This window comes from Trichoplusia ni, chromosome 3, assembly GCF_003590095.1.
Source record: "Trichoplusia ni isolate ovarian cell line Hi5 chromosome 3, tn1, whole genome shotgun sequence".
NCBI lineage: Eukaryota > Metazoa > Arthropoda > Insecta > Lepidoptera > Noctuidae > Trichoplusia > Trichoplusia ni.
The window spans coordinates 11,308,984-11,328,889 of NC_039480.1; the positions used below are offsets into that span (position 1 = coordinate 11,308,984).

Below are 19,906 nucleotides of genomic sequence, written 5' to 3' on the forward strand. Positions count from 1 at the left end.
AGACAAACTGATTTTGACTTAAACTTTTTAAAGTGAAAAGCCAGCTATTAAATTAAAATGAGGAAATAAAATACACAAACAAACAAACATTATTTCATAACCTAATTCATTTACAATTAATTATCTATCAACAAACTCGCTTTATACATTTTTGATGATTCGATTAACGTTTCAGAAACGTACAAAAAATAATTATTCTTCCGTGATACACAATGTATTAGGACTATGGGTATTATAATTTATTCGTTTTACTTTTTTTTTCGATTTGTCTACAGTGTTTTGTTATTCTAGCCATCTGAGTGTCTCTCCATGAATTTCATCTGATTGAAGCTCGTAAAATAAGTTTTTAAAGAAACTGACTTATGTTCCATTCGTATTTAGAATTTGTTTTAATTATAACAATAAAGTAAAGAATTAGTCTTCAGTTTTGGTTTTAAGTTCTCTCCTTAAAAGAGGTGTTAAAAAGAAGGTTACATTTGTGTTGTAAACGCTTTGATACATTATGGGGCTAACAAATGACGTCATAATGTGTATAGACTCTTTACAAAGGGCAAATTGTAAAAAATGTATTATGACATTTTATGTGTTGTTAGGTGTGATAGAAGTTAACTATATTGTGCAGTCATTATGTCACAGCACAAACATGACATAATACGTTCCCATTAAGAACTGCCATTGTAAGTTTTAGCAAATCGATTTCTAAAGTCACATGACGTCTCAAACAAGATGCATCGGATAGCGAAGTTAAGAGTTTTCTCTCCCAAACTTTAATTCAATGTTCGAAGTAGTTTTGTGTCACTTCGAAGAAGCAATAAATTTATATTAATTGCTAGCTGAAAGTGAAGGATCCAAAAGATTGTTTTTCATACCCAGTTGGCCTCATAATGTACCAAAAAGTTAAACATCTGTTTGTTTTGTATACATAATGTAGTGACATTCGTCAGTAGGTTAATACAGGCCGTTCTCAATATTATCTACACTTATAACTAATATCACCAGACAATATTTCACACCGAATCTCATAAGCTCGTAAACCTTGATATTTCATTATAAGTCAATAATAAAATTGTTGCTATTAATACGACTGTATTGACTACTTTTGTACCTGAAACAAATGAAAGTTATCGTTAGCATATTATCACATTTACTATAAATAATATAAAAAATAATGCAATTTTGGTAAAACAATATTTAAGGAACGAGAAACGATAACTGAATCACAAGAATCTTCAAATTCAGTAAAAGATACATTAAAATTACGAACCAAAAATGTCTTACGGGCCAACTAGGGCTTCGGCGGCTAGTGTTATCTGACACCAGCCATCTACTCAAGACATAATGTGCATAAACATGTAGCTCAGGTGCACTTACTGTTCCTATGTTCTCAAAGCTGAACAATATGGATAGATAGATATGACCAGAGATAAATCAGGCTAAGGAACTATCACAGCTTTGATTTTAGATCTTGAAGAATTTTACATGGCTTAATTTAAAAAAAAATGGCCTCAATTCGCCAACTAACACTGGTACTACTAACATAGTGTTTTTTTTTAACATTAACGTACTCAAATATTTCAAAATTAAATATATTTAAATTAACCCGAATTTAATGAAAGCAGGACCAAATATAATTTTAAAAGCCAATCTATCAAACGGCAACAAAACAAATACATGATATTGATTACTTATCAAGGTAAATACACTGAATGCTGAAGTTTTGGGCTAACCTGCGGCCGTACAAACATTTTCATTCCATTTACCGAGAAATGTTAAACGACCTATTTATATTAAACCTCGGTAATGTTCATGTATTTATCGTTTTTTCACGCTTTTCCCCTTGTGATTAACTCGCAATCATTATCCGCATCACGTGTACATAATTTGAGATTTCACCAACGGGTTATTAAGCAAGTTTATTTAAATTTTAATGCTTTATTTTTATTTTCGTTGATTGACGTGGTGTTTTCGTATTTCGGTGCTGTGTAAGCAAATAATACTGGCTTTTATACGCTTTTCTTGTTATGAGCAGAGTAAGTTTTTGGTCTGCCTGTTAATCTTCTACAGTTTTTTTTAGTATAACCAATGATGGTATTTTGTTAATAGGAGTTAAAGATCCTCATTACACAATTTAATAGGTGCATAACTTCATCCTTTGAGAAAATAAGAACTATCAGGCGATCCAAACTCCAGATGAAAAAAATGAATTGATATTAACACAAAAAGAGATCTGATATTGTTTTATATTGTTTAGTAACTTAAACCATAAATACCAAAAAGTTTCGCTTCTCAGACATTTAAGCGTATCTGATCATAATAAAGTTTAGCCCATTATTCAAATATCGAGTTTCCTCTCGATAGTATTTATTTTTAGCTTATGAAATACAAAGTAAATTGGGTAATAATAGACATTATATTCACCGTTACTTTGTACGTTGAGACTTGCTTTAATTATTTTTATAATTAATGTCTTCAGGACAAAATTCACCTGGCTTTCAAAGAGCCGATCGAAAACTTTAATCTTATATCAATATTTTTTTTTTTTGTTATGAATGTTAATCCTTTCTCGTTTTTACTTAATTATTTTTAAGTGAACGAATATTGTACGCAAAATAAACATTTGAAATACTCCCTGCGACTGCTCTTTTTACCAAAAAATGTGTGCTCTGTGTTAAAATGATTCGAGTTACATTTTAGAGATAAAGTTAACATTAACATTTTTGGAGAAATATTTTTAAGGTGGAACCTTTGAAATTTTGTTCCATAAAAAACTCCATATTGAAATTGGCCAATGATGATGAATATCAACGGATTGCAGTCCACTGCTTGACACAGTTTCTCCTAAGGCCACAAGCACCGTTAACTGCTCAAACATTATAATTTTTTATTTAAATTATAATTAATAATTCAATAAATCATATACTACTTACCACTATTAGACACATATTTGGAGAGTTGGGTGCGCGAATGTATAGTTATAATAGTATTCGCGTCCCGCACTACGGGCGGATCGACTTGCAGTATCGACTCGCAGCGCACGCGCATCGCGCCGCTGGCGGTGGGAGGGACGCGCACGCGCAGCACGCGCCACGAGCGACGCAGCCCGCCAGGCTGGTTGCCCGTCACCTCTGTCTTCTGCCACATTTCGGGCTGCAAGCAAAATTGAACGTTATGTCTATTTAAATAAGCAATACACTCTTTTTACTTTTTCGTTATTGTAGTAAATAAGGCTAGATAAAGTAGGGAATATGTATGTAAGTTGCAATAAGATATTATAGAAATCTTAGAAGATTGTGTCTTATACTCTGTCAATTTCAGACACTAAGTAAAAAGACATAGAACATCTAACTCTTAGATTTTATTTAGCCAATAACCTTAAAGTTTTATCATAAAAGTAATCTATACTAATATTATAAGCTGAATAGTTTGCTGGTTTCTTTGAACGCGCTAATCTCAGGATCAAATAGAAAAAAAAAAATGTGTTGATTAGACCTTTTATCAAGGAAGGCTATATAAAATCACGCTGCGACTAATAGGAGCGAAGTTACAATTTAAAATGTGGAAAAACGGGGGAAAATTATTCATCTCTGCGTTCTTCAAGATCTTCCTACCACGTGGACGAAGTCGCGGGCAACAGCTACTTTGTAATATAATGCATAAAACTTCTCGTTCTCGTCTCTATCTTTCTTTAATTTGGCTTGTGTTGGATCCGCTACTAGTAAGGAGATATCGATAAATATCTATGCCAGAATAATCCGTTATTAAATAAATAATTATAAAACCCACCTCACGAAAGTTATTATAACCTTTAATCTTGCTTTGTAAATATAATTACAATCAATTTACTGTAATAAAATACAGTGATTTTATTAAAATTATTAATTGATCAAAAATGTATAACGTTTTAATCTGAAACAGATTACATTAGTGGTGGATGCACTTATAGTTATAATATAGATTGCTATCAACGTATCCACCGAATATCAGATTATGAGTTAATTGGACCTGTTTTAATCAATATTTGTGTTAGTTTTAAATACTTGTGAAGCTGGAAACGACACACAGGGATAACTTTTATCAGCAGAAACTTAGATTTTGGTTAGACTCTTAAATTAGCCAAACTAATAATTGGATTTTAGTAACTTCCTATGCTCATACATAGCATGCTTTGGGTTGAGCGGAATTGAGTGTAAGACTTTTAATGACTAAAACTAATCCATGTCCGGCTTGTTTTGCTACTTTATACCGGGGCTATGGCTAGCATTTTGGAAAATCTTATCTTAAACTAGGTTCAACCAATATTGATTTGAAATACTTCTAAAAGTCCATGGCCACAACTTCAGTTACATTTAATGCTATTATGCAATCGCAATTCAAAACTTGGACAATTGGTTTTAAAGGAATTCAGCTAAACGTTCATAGAGATCGTATTGCCGGGCTGTGCAGTATTCACTGTCAACATGTTGAATATGCAAACATTCCCGATTAATGACATTCTATTCCGTCTAATATTCGTGATAGGAGCTCTTATTAAACGGGCGTACGAATCCAGCGCGCTATGTGAGTGCATTTGATGCAAATAATTATTATGGGAATACCCTTCTACTTGACGCTCTAAGCTCAAAATACGAGTATTCTTATTTTTATTACTGAATAAATACATAAACAAATGGCCATTCCTTTCATGTGTACATAAGGAGATCACGTAAAATCTTTTTTTACCATACTCTGATACTGTATTGGTTGTCTATTTTTATTATTCAATTCATACACCATTCGTCTTGCAGTGGGACATCAAATTAGGCTAAAAGGACTAAAGTAAAAATATTCAAAAGATTTTCAATAAAATTTATATCTGTACCAATTATTGCTTATCCTCTATTTGAACACCAGCCGAAATACATCATCTGCGAAAATTTCAGCGTCTAGTTATAGCACTTTAACAGATACGGGCGATATCCGATGGACTTGGAGACAGACGGACAAACAGCGGTGCCTCAGTAACACAGTAACGTTTTACCCTTTAGCATACGGAATGCTAAAAACATCAACAATATACTGATATTGAGTGCCGCCTTTTATACATCAACGATAATATCGTTTTAGCCATACAAATAACGAATACAAAACAAAATAAAATACTATCTGATGCCACAATGCCACGGACATGATATTCATACCCACGCGTAAACAGATCTATTTATCCAGACCGTTTAAATAACATGCTTCTGGAATTTTGAAGTTACTCTTTATATAAGCTTAACATTAGTCCCTTCGAGGAATGTACCCTTTCAAGTACAAAAAAAACAAGCCGATTAAATACCAGTCTGCCTTTTTGTACTTTAGGTAACAGTTTCGAAATAAACACGATACTTTAACGGTATCATGATTCGTTAATCAGTACCGACTAATGCATTTAATGTGATAAATATTCGGTTAATATTTGCTGTTAACGCGCATATGATCATTATGGAAATTAAATTACCGTAACTTAATTATTTGTTGATAGTAGTTTAGGACTTTAATTATAATTTATCCGTAATTCAAATTAGTATCGAATTTCATGTGTTTTTATTTGCGGGGTTGTTTCTTTTATAATAGCTTTTGCCCGCGGGTGCTACACCTCGAAAATGATCCTGGGAAGAGGAACATAAAATCAGAATAGTAGCTATCCTCTGTGTTGAACCTGTTTATAGACTATCTGTGTACCAAGTTTCATCTAAATCCGTTCAGTGGTTTTTGAGTTAAAGAGGAACAAACACCCATACACACAAACGTTCGCGTTTTTAATATTAATATAAAGTTGGATCTGTTCAGACGTACCTTTGTATTCATATCGTATATAATTTTAGTTATTTAAAAAAAGAAGTAGGAATTCGACAAACACGTTGACTAATTCATGAGTGGCGTATTTCGGGAAGGGTCACCTAAAATACGTTATGACTTTTCCTTCGGAAAGCCGACTCAGACTGTGGCCTACATTATTCCCGCGTATTGTTGTTTCATGGAAATGTCTGGGCTTTTAAATATTTCGTTTCGAGTTGCTTTAGGCTAGATTATGAAATGCCAGCCTTCTCGCAAAATGTGAAACAATGTTCTACATTCATTTATTTTCCTATGTCACTCGATGGGCTAATTTACTTGCGGACTGTTTTTTTATTGGTACTATGTTGTTGAGTTATCAAGATTTCAATTACGTCATCATCTTCATTTTTGGTGCACGGGTTAGACCAAAAGTATCCAATATTTATTGAAAATCCATTTAACAGTCGAATGTGACCAAATACCCAATTCTAATGCATGCTATCGTTTTGTTGATGTACACCGAACTCCCGTAGGACACAAAACTAAGTACAAGATTTATAAAACAACCATTAAACGCTGAAGGTCATTCGGTGAAAAGCGATCTCGAAATAACTTAATATTAACAAGGCAGGTAATCTTCAGCCATTTTCATTTGTTCCTCCAATACCTGGAAGTCTGAGGTAAGTTATAATGGTTTCTACAGAATGGCCTCGGATATTGTCGTACGATTTCGTTATTTGTCGTAAAGGCAGGATTATACCCGGTAATGGACTAGCATAATGTATATTGTGAACTAATGAAATCTTGCTTCATCCTAGTTTAATCTTGAGTTGATACCTTTATTTAGTAGCTGGTATTTATAGGTAGATAGGGAATGGTTACACTAAGATTTGAGTGTGGGTGCCTTAAAAATGGTTGTGATACATGGGCTACAGGCTTGCTCAGATGGATCTGGCTCTTTCTTCCAAAGAAAAGGCACTGCTTTTATTTACCCACTAGGGAAAAATACATTGTTTGGATTTTAAAAGAGGCGATGGCCCCTGAATTTATTTCGTCGTTTCTTCCCAGGATAGCCAGCTAAGAATGTTGACTCCAGCCAGCTTTATAATTACATATAAACCTGATGACGTCAATTATATTTGCAAAATAAATTATTTCATTTCAGTTATACACGCGTATAGCCTATATCAAACAATATCCGATAATTTGTTCCTTGTGTTTGTAGCAAGTTATACCAAGCTATTATTTCCGTCGGCTATTCCGTCAATCCTACTGGATGGACCGGCTATCTGACCTTTGTATCACGTTCCTGCAGTCACGTTGTTCGAATTTCAATAATTTAGATATTCGTGAATAAATTATGGTCTTATTGACCTGATTTTACATGGTAAATTAACCATAAAATTTTAAAACCGGTAGATTACAAAAAAATATATCATCTTGAACTAAAGATAAAGACAGACACAGACCAGAAACTATATTTGACCTGACCTAGGGTACAAAACCTCGTTCTTATTAGACAAAGTTAAGGTAAAACGAAATCAAATAAATTTCAAACATTAAAAGTTGTTCAGTCTCCTGGAGCCAGCAACTTATTTCCACTAGAGAAAAACAGTTAAATAACGGTAGTTTATAATATTTTGCAGTTTCCCAACAACAAGAATTTCAAGTTAATTGATACATTGCTTTTTAATTAGATTCTGGGAACGAAGTTGCATTACTGAGGAATGAATTTATGGCTGCAATTGGGAACTCGACTGAAAATAACATAAATTTATTAGTTGAACAATTAATAACATTGTTAGTTTAAAACGAAATACTTATGTGGGTTCCGAAGAATTGTGTCGGTCGGTCTATTTGAGGAATGATCATATATTGAGCTCTTTATTTTATACTATTTTATTTAGAGAAGATAATTTCTTGTTGAAATTTATGGGTTTCCGTATCCAATGGGTAAAAAGGAACCCTGCTACTAATGCTCCTCTATGTGTCCGTCCATCTGTACACGGCTGTATCTCATGAACAGTTTTAGCAAGATAGGTATATCGTAGTCGATCTACTTCTTTTGCTACCACACATAAGAACATTTTTGCTAAGCGGATAATATTAACAAATAAAAATAGTACTATCATAAAAAAGAACCCCATAGAAATCTTTATATATGAAATAAATGTGAAAATAAAATAATAATATATGGTATATTTATAGTAGGCAAGGTCTATTTACGTCTCAGCAATTCTGTTAAATCTGAAAAGCAAGTCTGTTTTTATTTAATTTAGTCGAATTTAAGTAAGTACACTTACGTTCAAGTGAAATGACGTCTATTTTTGTACAGTTTATTCAAATTTTTATAAATAGTCTTTTAATAAAACTTTACTTAGAACTGTCTTAAACATTCCCATTAATTATAATCATTTCAAGAGTAGAATCGTCATAAATTGAAATAATTAAACCTCATCGCAAAAAGAAATAGACGTTTATAAATTACTCCAGATCATTTCGAAAATTAATGTAAATCCTTCCCCGTTTGCGCAAACAGAATCGAATAAGTTTTTATTCCAATATATTTACTGAAATTTAATTATAAACATTATAAGGTTTTCCTGCTACGAATAAAGGAGCATTTTGGCGAAATATACTGGCCGTTTTAAAAGGCCATTAGAGAAGATTTAAAGAGTACCTTGCTTAGAGTCGCTTAACAATGAGCCGGCGTAATGGCAAACAATGCACAAGTACTTCATACAAAGGCACTAGGTCTGCGAAGTGGGAAGTCGTAATAATATGCAAGGATAAACCACCTGCATAATTATATTATTATATTAATAAACGTGAGTTATAGCGTGCTTTCTGAGAGTCTTGACCGTAAACATTGCTCTAGAATATGTGATGTTCTTAGTTTATTTCTGCTGCATAAATGTATTGTTTTAAAATGTACGGGGATTAAATTGTACATACAATTTGTATACGGTCTTTGGTTTAATAATTCTAGTCTAGCTGTTGCTCGCGGCTTCGAAGTCGAACTGTGTTCCAAGGTGTTTACTGCCGAAACTAAATTCAAACACACTCACATGCAATTTTTAGAATATTAGTGATATTTAATTACGTAGACCAATTTGACATTAAACATGTTACATATAATATACACAATATACTTTATAAATAACTTTTCATATCCAAACAGAAAAAGTATAAATAATTACTTAACGAGCATTTGCAATACCTTTATGAGCCAAAAATACATAACCATGAAAATCATTTCAAATATTGTAAAAGTGTAATTTGCCACGTCTCGTATATCTACAAATATTACAATGCAAGGAATTTTCCAATCAGTCTTCGCAAACCAAAGTAATAAAAAATCACAAAAGTTGTAGAGACTTGAAAAGTAGGCTTTCTTTGAATCGAATCTGTTTGTAAATGTTTGAGTTGACGATATTTTTGTTATATTTATTAAACATTTACTTCGAGAAATATATTAGTAATTCAATGTTATTTTATTATATATTAAAGCTAATTATAAATTTTGGCTGATAACGCTTTCATTGCGATCTCATTGAAAGGTTTCATTCAATTCCTAAGCCCATATCAGATCATTAAAGGCTGAATGAATTTATTATATAAAAGAATATTTCAGCCAAGTAGTCTCTTAATTAAGAGGAATCTTTTTATTCTAGTTTAAAACTCGCTTGGCTTATTGTATGATGCCCTGTTTTGTAATTGAGATATTATGAAAAGGTATCGTTATTATGGGCATTCCAGAAAACTGCTATTCAATTTAAAAGGTATCTTTTAAATACACGGTATCTCAACATTTTAGAGAATTATTAATAATTAAAAAGAAAACAAATGAAAAATCAGAGCCTGTTGAAACCTTCCTAGAAAAACAGGCTCATTCTTATTACAGAATATTTTCCTACACTTTATAAAACGTACCGCGGTTAAGACGCTTTACAATCTAATATGAACAAAGTTATTCCGTTATAAGCAAACTCACCTGGTTACACAAGAATGTAATACCAATTGAACGACCAAAACAGTATTGACTTGAACCAATTTCGGGCGCAATCAAAACTAATACTGAAACTAAAATAGCTTTGCAATAGCCCCTTTACAACTAGATTTGTACCCGTAAGTCCGATCGCGATCAAATTAAGCAAATCAACAGCGAACACTGCTGTATAGGGGTATACATACCTTTTGTAGTTCCTCGTCGATATACCAATTAATTTCTGACGGTGGCAGGGAGAAATCGGACGTGCAGTTCAGGAACACCTGCTCTCCTGGCTTCAACACTTTCGGCGCCCCAATTATCACCGGATCCGCCTGCGGCATAGCTAAACACAAAATAGATTTGAATACATCACACAACTAGGTGTCGTAAGTTGGTTATAAACTAAAGCTAACCGAATACGGCGATCGCCGAGGGGAATCGACTATCACAAAGTCCTTTGGAATCGTAAACGGGATGGTGAACTTAATTAAAAGCCTTAAATTTGAGTTGTCGAGTTACGCTATTGTTAGGCTGAGGCCATATTGATGTCGCCGGCCGGTTTGTGCTGTTCAGATAATTGCGCCGATAAAACTTGTGGTTTCAGAGGCGAGCGTGCTATGGCTATTACGAAGACACCGAGCTAAACCCTGTTAAAGGTCACTGTCAGTTTGACGTTAATACATTAGCGGAAAAAAATATCTTGATACTTGACAGTGCTGCTTTTTTATTTCTATTCAATTACTTGCTTTTATTGTTATGTTGTACACTAGGGCTTTTAATATCTCTCAGCGCCCTACACTAATTAAAGCGTTCTCTTATGTGAATAGGAGTTCGAGAAACTTAAGACTTAATGAGTAAGCTACTTAAGGACAGTTAATTAGTTCAACACGTAGTTGAAAATTAAATTGATACTTTCACAAAACACTTGAAAGTATGTAGAGAGGCAATAAATTATTAATTGAGAAGTTTTGTTTTCAAAAGTAAATACCGTATTTTTTATTTGAAAAAAGGTTTTACGTTATTTTAAATATAATTATTTTCCAGCCTGTTTTTTTTTATGATAAAAGGCTTTTCTTCTGTAGTATGGTATTAAATGCACTTATAAAAGAGGTAAAAATAAGTCAAAATGCAACTTTTTTACGTTTTCGTCTATCCAGCACACTCTAGTATTCGTTTTTAATTAAAAGCAAATTGCATCGGTCAATACAAATTAAAATTACACGTCAAATGTTTGTTACATCTGCATATACTGAAAACTGTATTAGCCAGCGAGGCTGGAATGCGAGTGTTATTGACACAAATATCAAGTTTCTCGACATTTGAATTGCTAACCACTGGATTACAAACAATCTAAATCTCAGAACATGTGGTTGAACTTTGTTGGATTTCAATAATATTAGAATAACAAGATGGAGTAAATGTTAAGATATAATATAACAGATTACAATTTAATAAATAAAAGTACTAACTGGCACTTTGATTATGATTCTTGAATTTAAAATAAAATAATATTAGAAGACTACAAGGCGTGGAGCGACCTCTCTCTCTTTCACAACTGAAGACTTAAAACTTTCACAATAGGTTCTAGTTTTTTTTTCTAAAAAAAAACTGACTCCCGCATTAAGGACTTCAACCTGTGTGTCGCGACTTCTTAAAAATTCAATTCACATGCACAAAAACACCCAGACTCAGGACAAGAATTTCAGTGGGCTTATCAACCACTCAGCTATTCGTGAAGTTGAAATTAAAAGGTAATGAAAAAGCTAGTTGGTGATTAGAAAACTGTTCATTCATGTATTATGGCAGATATTATTCCACTATGCCTGCGTATTATCACGAGCTAATATTTGCGGATAACATAATACTGATTAACACATGGTTCATCGGCGTTCCTCATTGTATATAATCTATCTAGCTTTTAATGCAGGTATGCTTTTTATTTTATCAACTTGTATAAAATCTACATCTTGCAATTATTCAACTTGTTTAAAATACTGTAGCCCGACCGAGAATGGATTGTAATGGCTTTTGAGCTTGTTAGATTAGTCATAGCTAGCAGTATATCTTAGCAGGTTAAAAAACTTTTTCTTTGAAACTTGTTTTTTTTTTCTAATAGGTAAATTGTTTATTTCATAATTTCACTTGATGACACAAACACGTTTTTTTTTCAAAATTGTTAATGGGTGGGCTTCACTTGGCATTTATTTCACTTCTATAATTGTTCTACAACAAATATGAAATGTTATTCACATCATCTTTCAGCGAAGCACATTACAATTAATTACCTGATGTTATCACGTCCAACTAATTAGAGCCATTACCAAATGACATGCGTAAATGCCCAATCAAAATTAATTAATCTAATATTATTGGTCTTGACAAAATGTTATTACTGAAACGCTTGATGTAAACGTTTATGTTCAATTGATACTTAGTCAGGTATCAATTGCACGTTGATTGGTCATTGTTATGTTAAGTGAGGTATCATTAAAGTTAAGTATGTAATGTGTTATATAGAAAATCATATTTAGATCGCATAGATATGGTAACATCAACTGTTTGTTCCTTATATAACACTAGGACCCACTACATTTTTAAATATTATCTGAAGTTTGCCAAACCTGGCTACAGCCCTACTCTACGTTTCTCGATGTTCAGTCTCCACTAAAGAACCAGTCTGATCCAATGGTCACAGATTCTGAGGCATATGTGATCTTCCCGCTACCACTTTTACTTGCTAATGCGCAGAGCTATGTCGGTATGTCACCCTGTAGCCAGGTGAGGCGATGATGGCAAAGCAGCAGTCAAGAATTGGAGGAAGAGACCTGCAGATTGAGCCCACTGGCGTTCCTTGGAAGAACCCTATGTCCTTTCCCTTGTCTTGGACTGAAACAGGCTGATTATGATCTGTGGTTGGTAAGTGGACCTAACTCAGCTGCTGATATATTGTCTCTAATAAAGCATACTTTTTCTTCTTGTCTTCCACTTGCAGAGGAGGGAAGTAGAATATAATTATAATGTTCTTCTTACCTATTTATTAATTCTAATTAATATATTTGCGAGTTCCAAGACGTATAATCGTTTCCCTGACAAACCGGGATTACGTCGGGGTTTTTATTGGTAGTCACTGTTGATTCTGGTTTACAGGATTTGTAAAGATGTTCTTATGAGGCGTGTTTGTCTAAGTAAAATAATGCAGGTATTTTATTTGTAGAAAATAATGCAAAACTTGGAATCTCAAAAATTTCGAAAGGCGCATGAGAAATTGTGAAGAAACATAAACAACCGAGTTTATGGAATTTGAGTGATTACATTTAGTATCCAATGTACAACAGTCCTTTAAATTAAATGGTGATCGAAAACATAAAACCTTCCAAATAAAAACTAAAATACTATCAAGCGATATAGAATTCTGCAGACAAAATATTCATACAAACGGAACAACGTATGTAACTCCCTTGAATGAGAAAATGTGAAAATAAATGATGATATAATTGCTACCCCTTTCTGTAACGTTAAAATCAAACAGAACCGTTATTAATACGAGTATGAGAGATAAATTTAACCTTACATACTAAATTATAAGTACCTACAACCCTTCCAAAACGTGTTCATGTTAGAATAATCTACTAAAATTCAGATTTAATAATGAAATAGGTTGGAAGCATAGCCGGAGTTATACAGGGCGTTTTGAAAATGCCCAATCATATTTCAGGTAAGGTTTTTTTTTTACAATAATTGACTATCTTGTAATGGGCTCAAGATGTTTAGTACCTTTATATAGTCTAGAAAATTTTAGGGCTTCGTACCCAAGTAACTCTATTAGTATCTAAGGCTCCAATGTCTTTCTATCCATCGACATATTGTATCTCATGAAGACTGACAGTTGAAATTGTAATTGATGATCGTATTTTCTTTGCCGGTGTACAAAATTGAGGTAAACTATTGGGTGGTAGACTTACATTTTACCTGTGTAACTTATTGCTGTGTAACAAATGAAACGAAAAATCCTAGCCCCTGTGTTGTCTTGAAGAATGTTGATAGATTTTTTACCAATACATAACCCTTTCTTAGATAAAGTTATTCACTTTCACTTGGTGTATTTCTATAACACACTATACATTTAAGATACTGTTTAATCTGTGCTACTACGATAGAACGGAATGATGAGGTCATTCCGTGACCGCTCAGCTCTATTTTACCCTAACGCCTCTCAGATGCTTTCGGTATGGAATATTTGGGGATGTTCTGCTGTTATTTATATGCTCAAGAAATAATATTACGTTCAACCAAATTTCTAGTATGTGGTCTAAGTTTCAAGATAGTTAAACGTAGAAACATATAACTTGACATACAATTTAATTTAATATTTAGTATGTATTTTCTCCGACTACCAGTTCTATTAGGTACATTTTTGAATTTTCATATATTTCTTAATGGTCGGCTATAAACAAATAAATAAATACTTGCGGACAACATCACATACATTGTTCTGAACCCAAAGTAAGTTGCTAAAGCACTTGTGTTATGGAATTCAGATACAACGAAGGTACCACAAACACCCACATCCGAGACAATGTAGAAATAAGATTTTTACATTGACACCTTGAAACCAGTGCGTACGCCACTCGACCACGGACTCTATTTGGACTAGACTTCTTTAGAAATAATGAAAGATCCCAAGACTCAGAGATTATTTTTTTATTAATTTTATAAGTCGTCGTTTCTAAATTATAACTCAATAGGTACATTCAATATGCTTCCTTCTGAGCTGTGAGTATATGGGATCAAATTTTGACTCTATTCCACATTAAGACGGTTAGACTGACCTATAAATATATCCACATGTGTTTGTCATATATTTTCTAGAAAGTAGAAGTATTTAGGTCGTTCTTTATTTAAGTGCAGACCTAACTTGTGGTCGTCCATCGCTCTGACACGTTAATTAGGTCATCTTTTCAACTATGACCTATCGGAAGCGTTGCGCAAAAATAGTACAAAAAATAAGCTTCGAATGTTTTGAGACCTTCGCGAGAATTTTACTAGTATATATTTTGACTTGAGCAATTGTATTAACACAAATTTTACATCATCCTAGCCTTTTCCCAACTATTTTGGGGTCAGCTTCTAGTCTAATCTGATGCAGTGTACCAGTGTTTTAAAGACAGGAACAAGACATTAAGCAAAATCTGTTACGTAAGTCTTTTTATATTGAAATTCACAAGAATTCAATATTTGTACAAACCTATAAACTACGATACATATTGTATTAGTTTTTTTTAACGAAGCGATTTTGTCCATATTTCGACTACTTTTTGTCCTCTTTTCGTAAGGTTGACGTCAACCTCCTTTCGTAGTCTTAAACCACAGTCCACCGACCTCTGACGTGGCTCTTCCTACTGTATTTATAGCCAAAAAGACTAGAAATCAATTCAAATAACAATAAACTATCTTACCGACAACAGTCATTTGTTTCGTTTTCCTCGCTATCTGGAACCTGGGGCCCTCGGTCGACACTTCACAAGTGTACGCAGCCCTCGTGGATATAGGAGGCGGCATGACCCGCACCACGCAGTAGTCTGGCTGGCACTCGCCGCCTTGCACCATCACGTCTGATATGTTGAATAGACGGATTGCAGGCTGTGGACAAAGTTATGGGGTTACTTTTGAGGCAAGGAAATGTAAGTGAAAGGGTTGGCCTTTTCAGAGTTCTCAAAAAAAATTTGAAAATGTCGCTAATGTCAATCAAATATAAGTAATAAATTATAAGCCTGTTCAGTTATTTCTAATTAATTTTGTAGAAATACGTTTCGATTTCGAAATTTCAATTCCCTGAAAATCTCACAGCAATTGATCGTTCTAGAATATGGTTTTTATGGATATCGTCTGTAAACTTATAAATCCGTACCAATTGATTCGAGAAAGACGTCGTGTAATAAAATAAAGGAATGAGAATTGATTGTCATTCTTTTCAAGGATTTATTATCTTTCGATGTTCAAGAATTGAAATCCGTCCATCAAAGCTGTGTAAATGGCATTTTGTACATAAAAAGGAACTTCTTTTTACAACTGTCGCATTAGCTTTAGTGCTTTGTGATCTAAGAATATTAAACTACGTTCAAATTTTAAAACGCCTGCTACTGCTTGATGTGGAACTAAAAGTCAATGTGGATTTTAAAGATCTTTCCGAAGACCCATATTTGTTTTGAGAATTTAGGAGATTAAGTTATACATCTTGAAATAGGAGTATGTCTAATGACGATTGACTGTTTAAAAACTGAATAAACATACATGACATATATCAACCAAACCTATTTCAAAAGTAACGCCTCCGCTACAAATCAACTTGTAAACAAAAAACACAATCTAAAACAAACCTTCACACGATGGCACAAAGACCATTATCAGTTTCCTAACTAGTAAAATCGAACAACAAAATTTATACAAACTGCAGAGATGTCAAGTGGTGTGTATAAACGCTGTTACAATATATTTCTGTTCTCGTTTACGATTGGTTGTTGGTAACGGCTCCATAAAGCCCGGAATACAGATTGTTCCGATAAACGGAACATCTGTTGATAACTGCGCATTCCATACTGCATTTGAAAAGCCAACAATCAGGGATAACATAGCTGTGTTGCATTGGTATGGTTTAGAAAAAAAAACAGCGTTGCTGTGATACAGTCGCATAGTTTTAACTGAATATTTGTGTTATGTATCCTGCAATATCATATTTGTAAAGTAAGTGGACGAAAATGTAAATTTGTCAAAACGCTTTCATGAAGTACCTATTGAGCAAACCCTTACAAATTTTTTTGAAGAAAATACTTTTTTGGTCCTATTCTTAATTTACTGAATTACATATAAGAACGATCCAATGAACGAATGTTTAAGCTCATGGTTCCGAACTACAACCAAATAACGACGTGACTCGTTAAGTCTATTTTTAATTTAAAAAACAAGTGAAACTTTTAAAACAGGCCGCATATAAGAAAAAATATCATTTTTTGTATTTTTTACCAGTCATAAATAGGCCACGTACTTACATTAGTATAATAACATCGTCCAGGGAACACGGGCGTTGTGCGTCAGTACTGTCGTCTAAAAGTAATTACGAGCGACTAAACGGCTGAAATTACTTCCCTCACTTTTTTCCTATTTACTCAACAAGGGACACCTCGGATTTAAGATTGCCGTGGGAAATCAAAATACGTTTAGTATCTTCAGGGGATAAATAAAAGACTGGTATAGAATAATAAAACGTATTTACGAGACAGTAAACAGGCTTTATATTTTTTTTTCTTCCGTTAAACTGTGAATGTGTCTTGCTTTGTATTTGATGATATATTTCTTGGGAAATGAGTTTGGTTTTTATGGCTAAATGAAAATTTACACGTCCTAATTTTGTTAGAAGTAGGCGTTTATTGTTGTCTTTAATCACAAAAGGATTTTTCACAATCCTTCTTAAACGGTATCATTTTTATAATTTTCTTAAGAAATGACGGCTCGGAGGCCAGTTCTAATCGCGAGCCTGCCGCCGCGTCTGCTCAAGTCTAAGGACTTTGATTGGATACGAAACTAATCGGGCTATCCTGATAAAGACGCGTGAGTAAACCGTTTTTCAAAATAATTGTTGAAAAATATTTGAATTTCTATCTCTAAAAATATCAAACAAAGATCTCCGTTCAGCAATGATTCGTAATCCAAATGAAAATAAAGTATTCCTATTTATAATAGAACAAAGATGAATAATAAAACAAATAAATAATTACTAATTTATCGATAAAGAAACAGTAGCGCAACAAGCAAAAACAAAAGAAAACTCATCACCTAAGTAGACAGACTAGCAACAAACTGCGTAACTCATTTAAAAACCACTTTTCCTCATCCAATATTCCAACATTCTCCGACGAGATTCCACATAATCCACTCATTCGTCAATTCACTGCAGCTGATCTCGAATCGATAATAATAGTCATAATTCAAAAAGGTGCAGGTGCATATCGACAGTAATCCGTTTGAGCTAGTTTCAAATCTGCTGTCTTATCTTGTATTAGACTGTCGCAAATAATATCAGCTGTAATTTATATCAGAAGACATTTTAGTTGGAATGAGTTATTGGTTTGTATATCTGGAATGTTTGGTTAGTGAACAATATTTCATGTGAAAGTTAACACGTAATCATTAGGGGAGTTAGTATTCCATAAAAATATATAAACAAATTAAAGATAAATATTTGGCCGTCAAATTAATGGCCTCAGGTATTCACCGTCGATAACGTAATTTTTTATTTGTATTCGTCGTTAAGAGACAAAACGAATAGAGAAATAAATAATTTCTGTAAATTGCAACTGTCTACCAATTACGGTTCATGAGATACTTTTAGAGACAGACGGACTGACGGCAGACTGATGATCCTAATAATCAGGTTCCAATTTTATCCTTCCGATACGGCACAATTAAATTAAAACAGTCAGTCAGTATACAAAATGGTACCTTTTTACTTTAATTGTTTACCTTACGTTGAAATATCACATTTAATACCTATAGAAATCATGGCAGGACAGTAGTATAAGCATTTTTGTCATTTTCCAAAATCAAAACAAATTACAACAATTATCATTCACGTAAACGGATAGCCCATTCCAAAAACATGTACAACGAAAGTAAAATAATAATATTTATATAAAGACAGACGACCGTCAATCTGGCCTCTCTTTGTTGTACCCTATTATAATATTAAGTACGCACATCAACCGAAAAAACGTAGGTTTTGCAAAAAATTGTATCATTCCGGCAAACTGACCAATAATGTCAGCACGAGGGGATTCCAAATGGAGCCTTTAAATGAGAGAAAAAAGAATTTGCTCAACATTTACGGTACACAGAAAAATACTCACGCACTCACGATAACAACGGGCTAAGAGCGAGTCGGATTTTCGACACTAGGTCTAACAAAAGGCTAAAAGGTTAAAGATCAACAAACCATTTTTTTTCATTCAAACATAACTGATTAAAAATTATTTGTTATGAGTTTTTTAAATGTTAATATTGGTAAGAATCAATTGTTAGTATGTTTTTCTAGATTTATTTTGTTCTCATCTTAAATGTTTTTGTGGCTTAAGACTAACATTAAGCAACAGTTGCTTTTACTTAACATGGTAATGACGGTAATGGCAAGATGGCAAACTGACACGATACATAAACATAATCCATTCCAATTAATTAGACGGTATCAATCCTAATGCTGATTAATAATTAATATTAATTAATTAATCCAGTCTTAAGTACATCATATTCAAGCATGTTAATTTGTCTAAAATAAATTCATGTGGAAACCAAAATTTCCATTTGAGGCACGGAAATGTTTGCACGGGCCCATCGTTACGGGAACATTGAGAGCCTAAGGCATACAAACTCCGAATAGTTTGCCTGATGGTACTAATGGTACTATTGTTTCATAATACCAGGTACTGTTTGTATGAGTATAAAATTATAGATATTCTACCTTACATTTCATAGTAAGCTTTGTTTACACCCGTGTACTAAATAACTGGTCTATAAGAATTTTATTGTTTGTGAAATTATTAACAGTGAAGTTCGATGTATAAAAATAAATATGTTGAGCATTATATGGTAAAAAATATGCAGATCAACCCAAAAACACTTTTTTGAACAGTAGTTTTGTTACAAATGATAAAATCTATTTCCAGTACCTTGTTATAAATATAACACGTTTCAAGTACTGTCGAAACAGTTAAAATGTTAAAAATTATGAGCACAGTGTTAAAAAAAAACTTGTGATAATATAAGATCAAACGAACTTCTGGAAGTGAAGTTCGATCATTATTATATGAGTCGCTTCATTCGAAGATACAGTTTACCAGGTAGTCCCTTTGACCTACAAGGCAGGATTCGCACGTTGAGAGTATCGATTTTTAATCGATTACCCACTTTTTTTTTTTTTTTTTGCTTTGTCTTTGTGACAGTAACGGTTGAGCGGTCAACTCATTCATGTTTAGAGAATATTAATACAATAAAAGTTTTATTCTAGGGTTTGGGTGGGGGGGAACTTTGTATCTTCGAATGAAGCGACTCATATAATAATGATCG

The 19,906-nt window shown here is 33.2% G+C and overlaps 1 protein-coding gene across 1 annotated transcript in view; it reads right to left on the reverse strand.

Moving 5' to 3' along the window:
• Positions 1 to 425: 425 nt before the first annotated feature.
• Positions 426 to 19,906, reverse strand: part of LOC113491913 — a 56,897-nt gene continuing 37,416 nt past the window's right edge. The window contains exons 3-6 of the mRNA XM_026869129.1: positions 15,250 to 15,433; positions 9,997 to 10,136; positions 2,928 to 3,147; positions 426 to 1,105 (exon numbers count right to left, since the gene is read on the reverse strand). Coding sequence (XP_026724930.1) covers positions 1,020 to 1,105; positions 2,928 to 3,147; positions 9,997 to 10,136; positions 15,250 to 15,433 — 630 coding nt within the window. The 3' untranslated portion in view covers positions 426 to 1,019. The remainder of the gene's footprint in view (positions 1,106 to 2,927; positions 3,148 to 9,996; positions 10,137 to 15,249; positions 15,434 to 19,906) is intronic.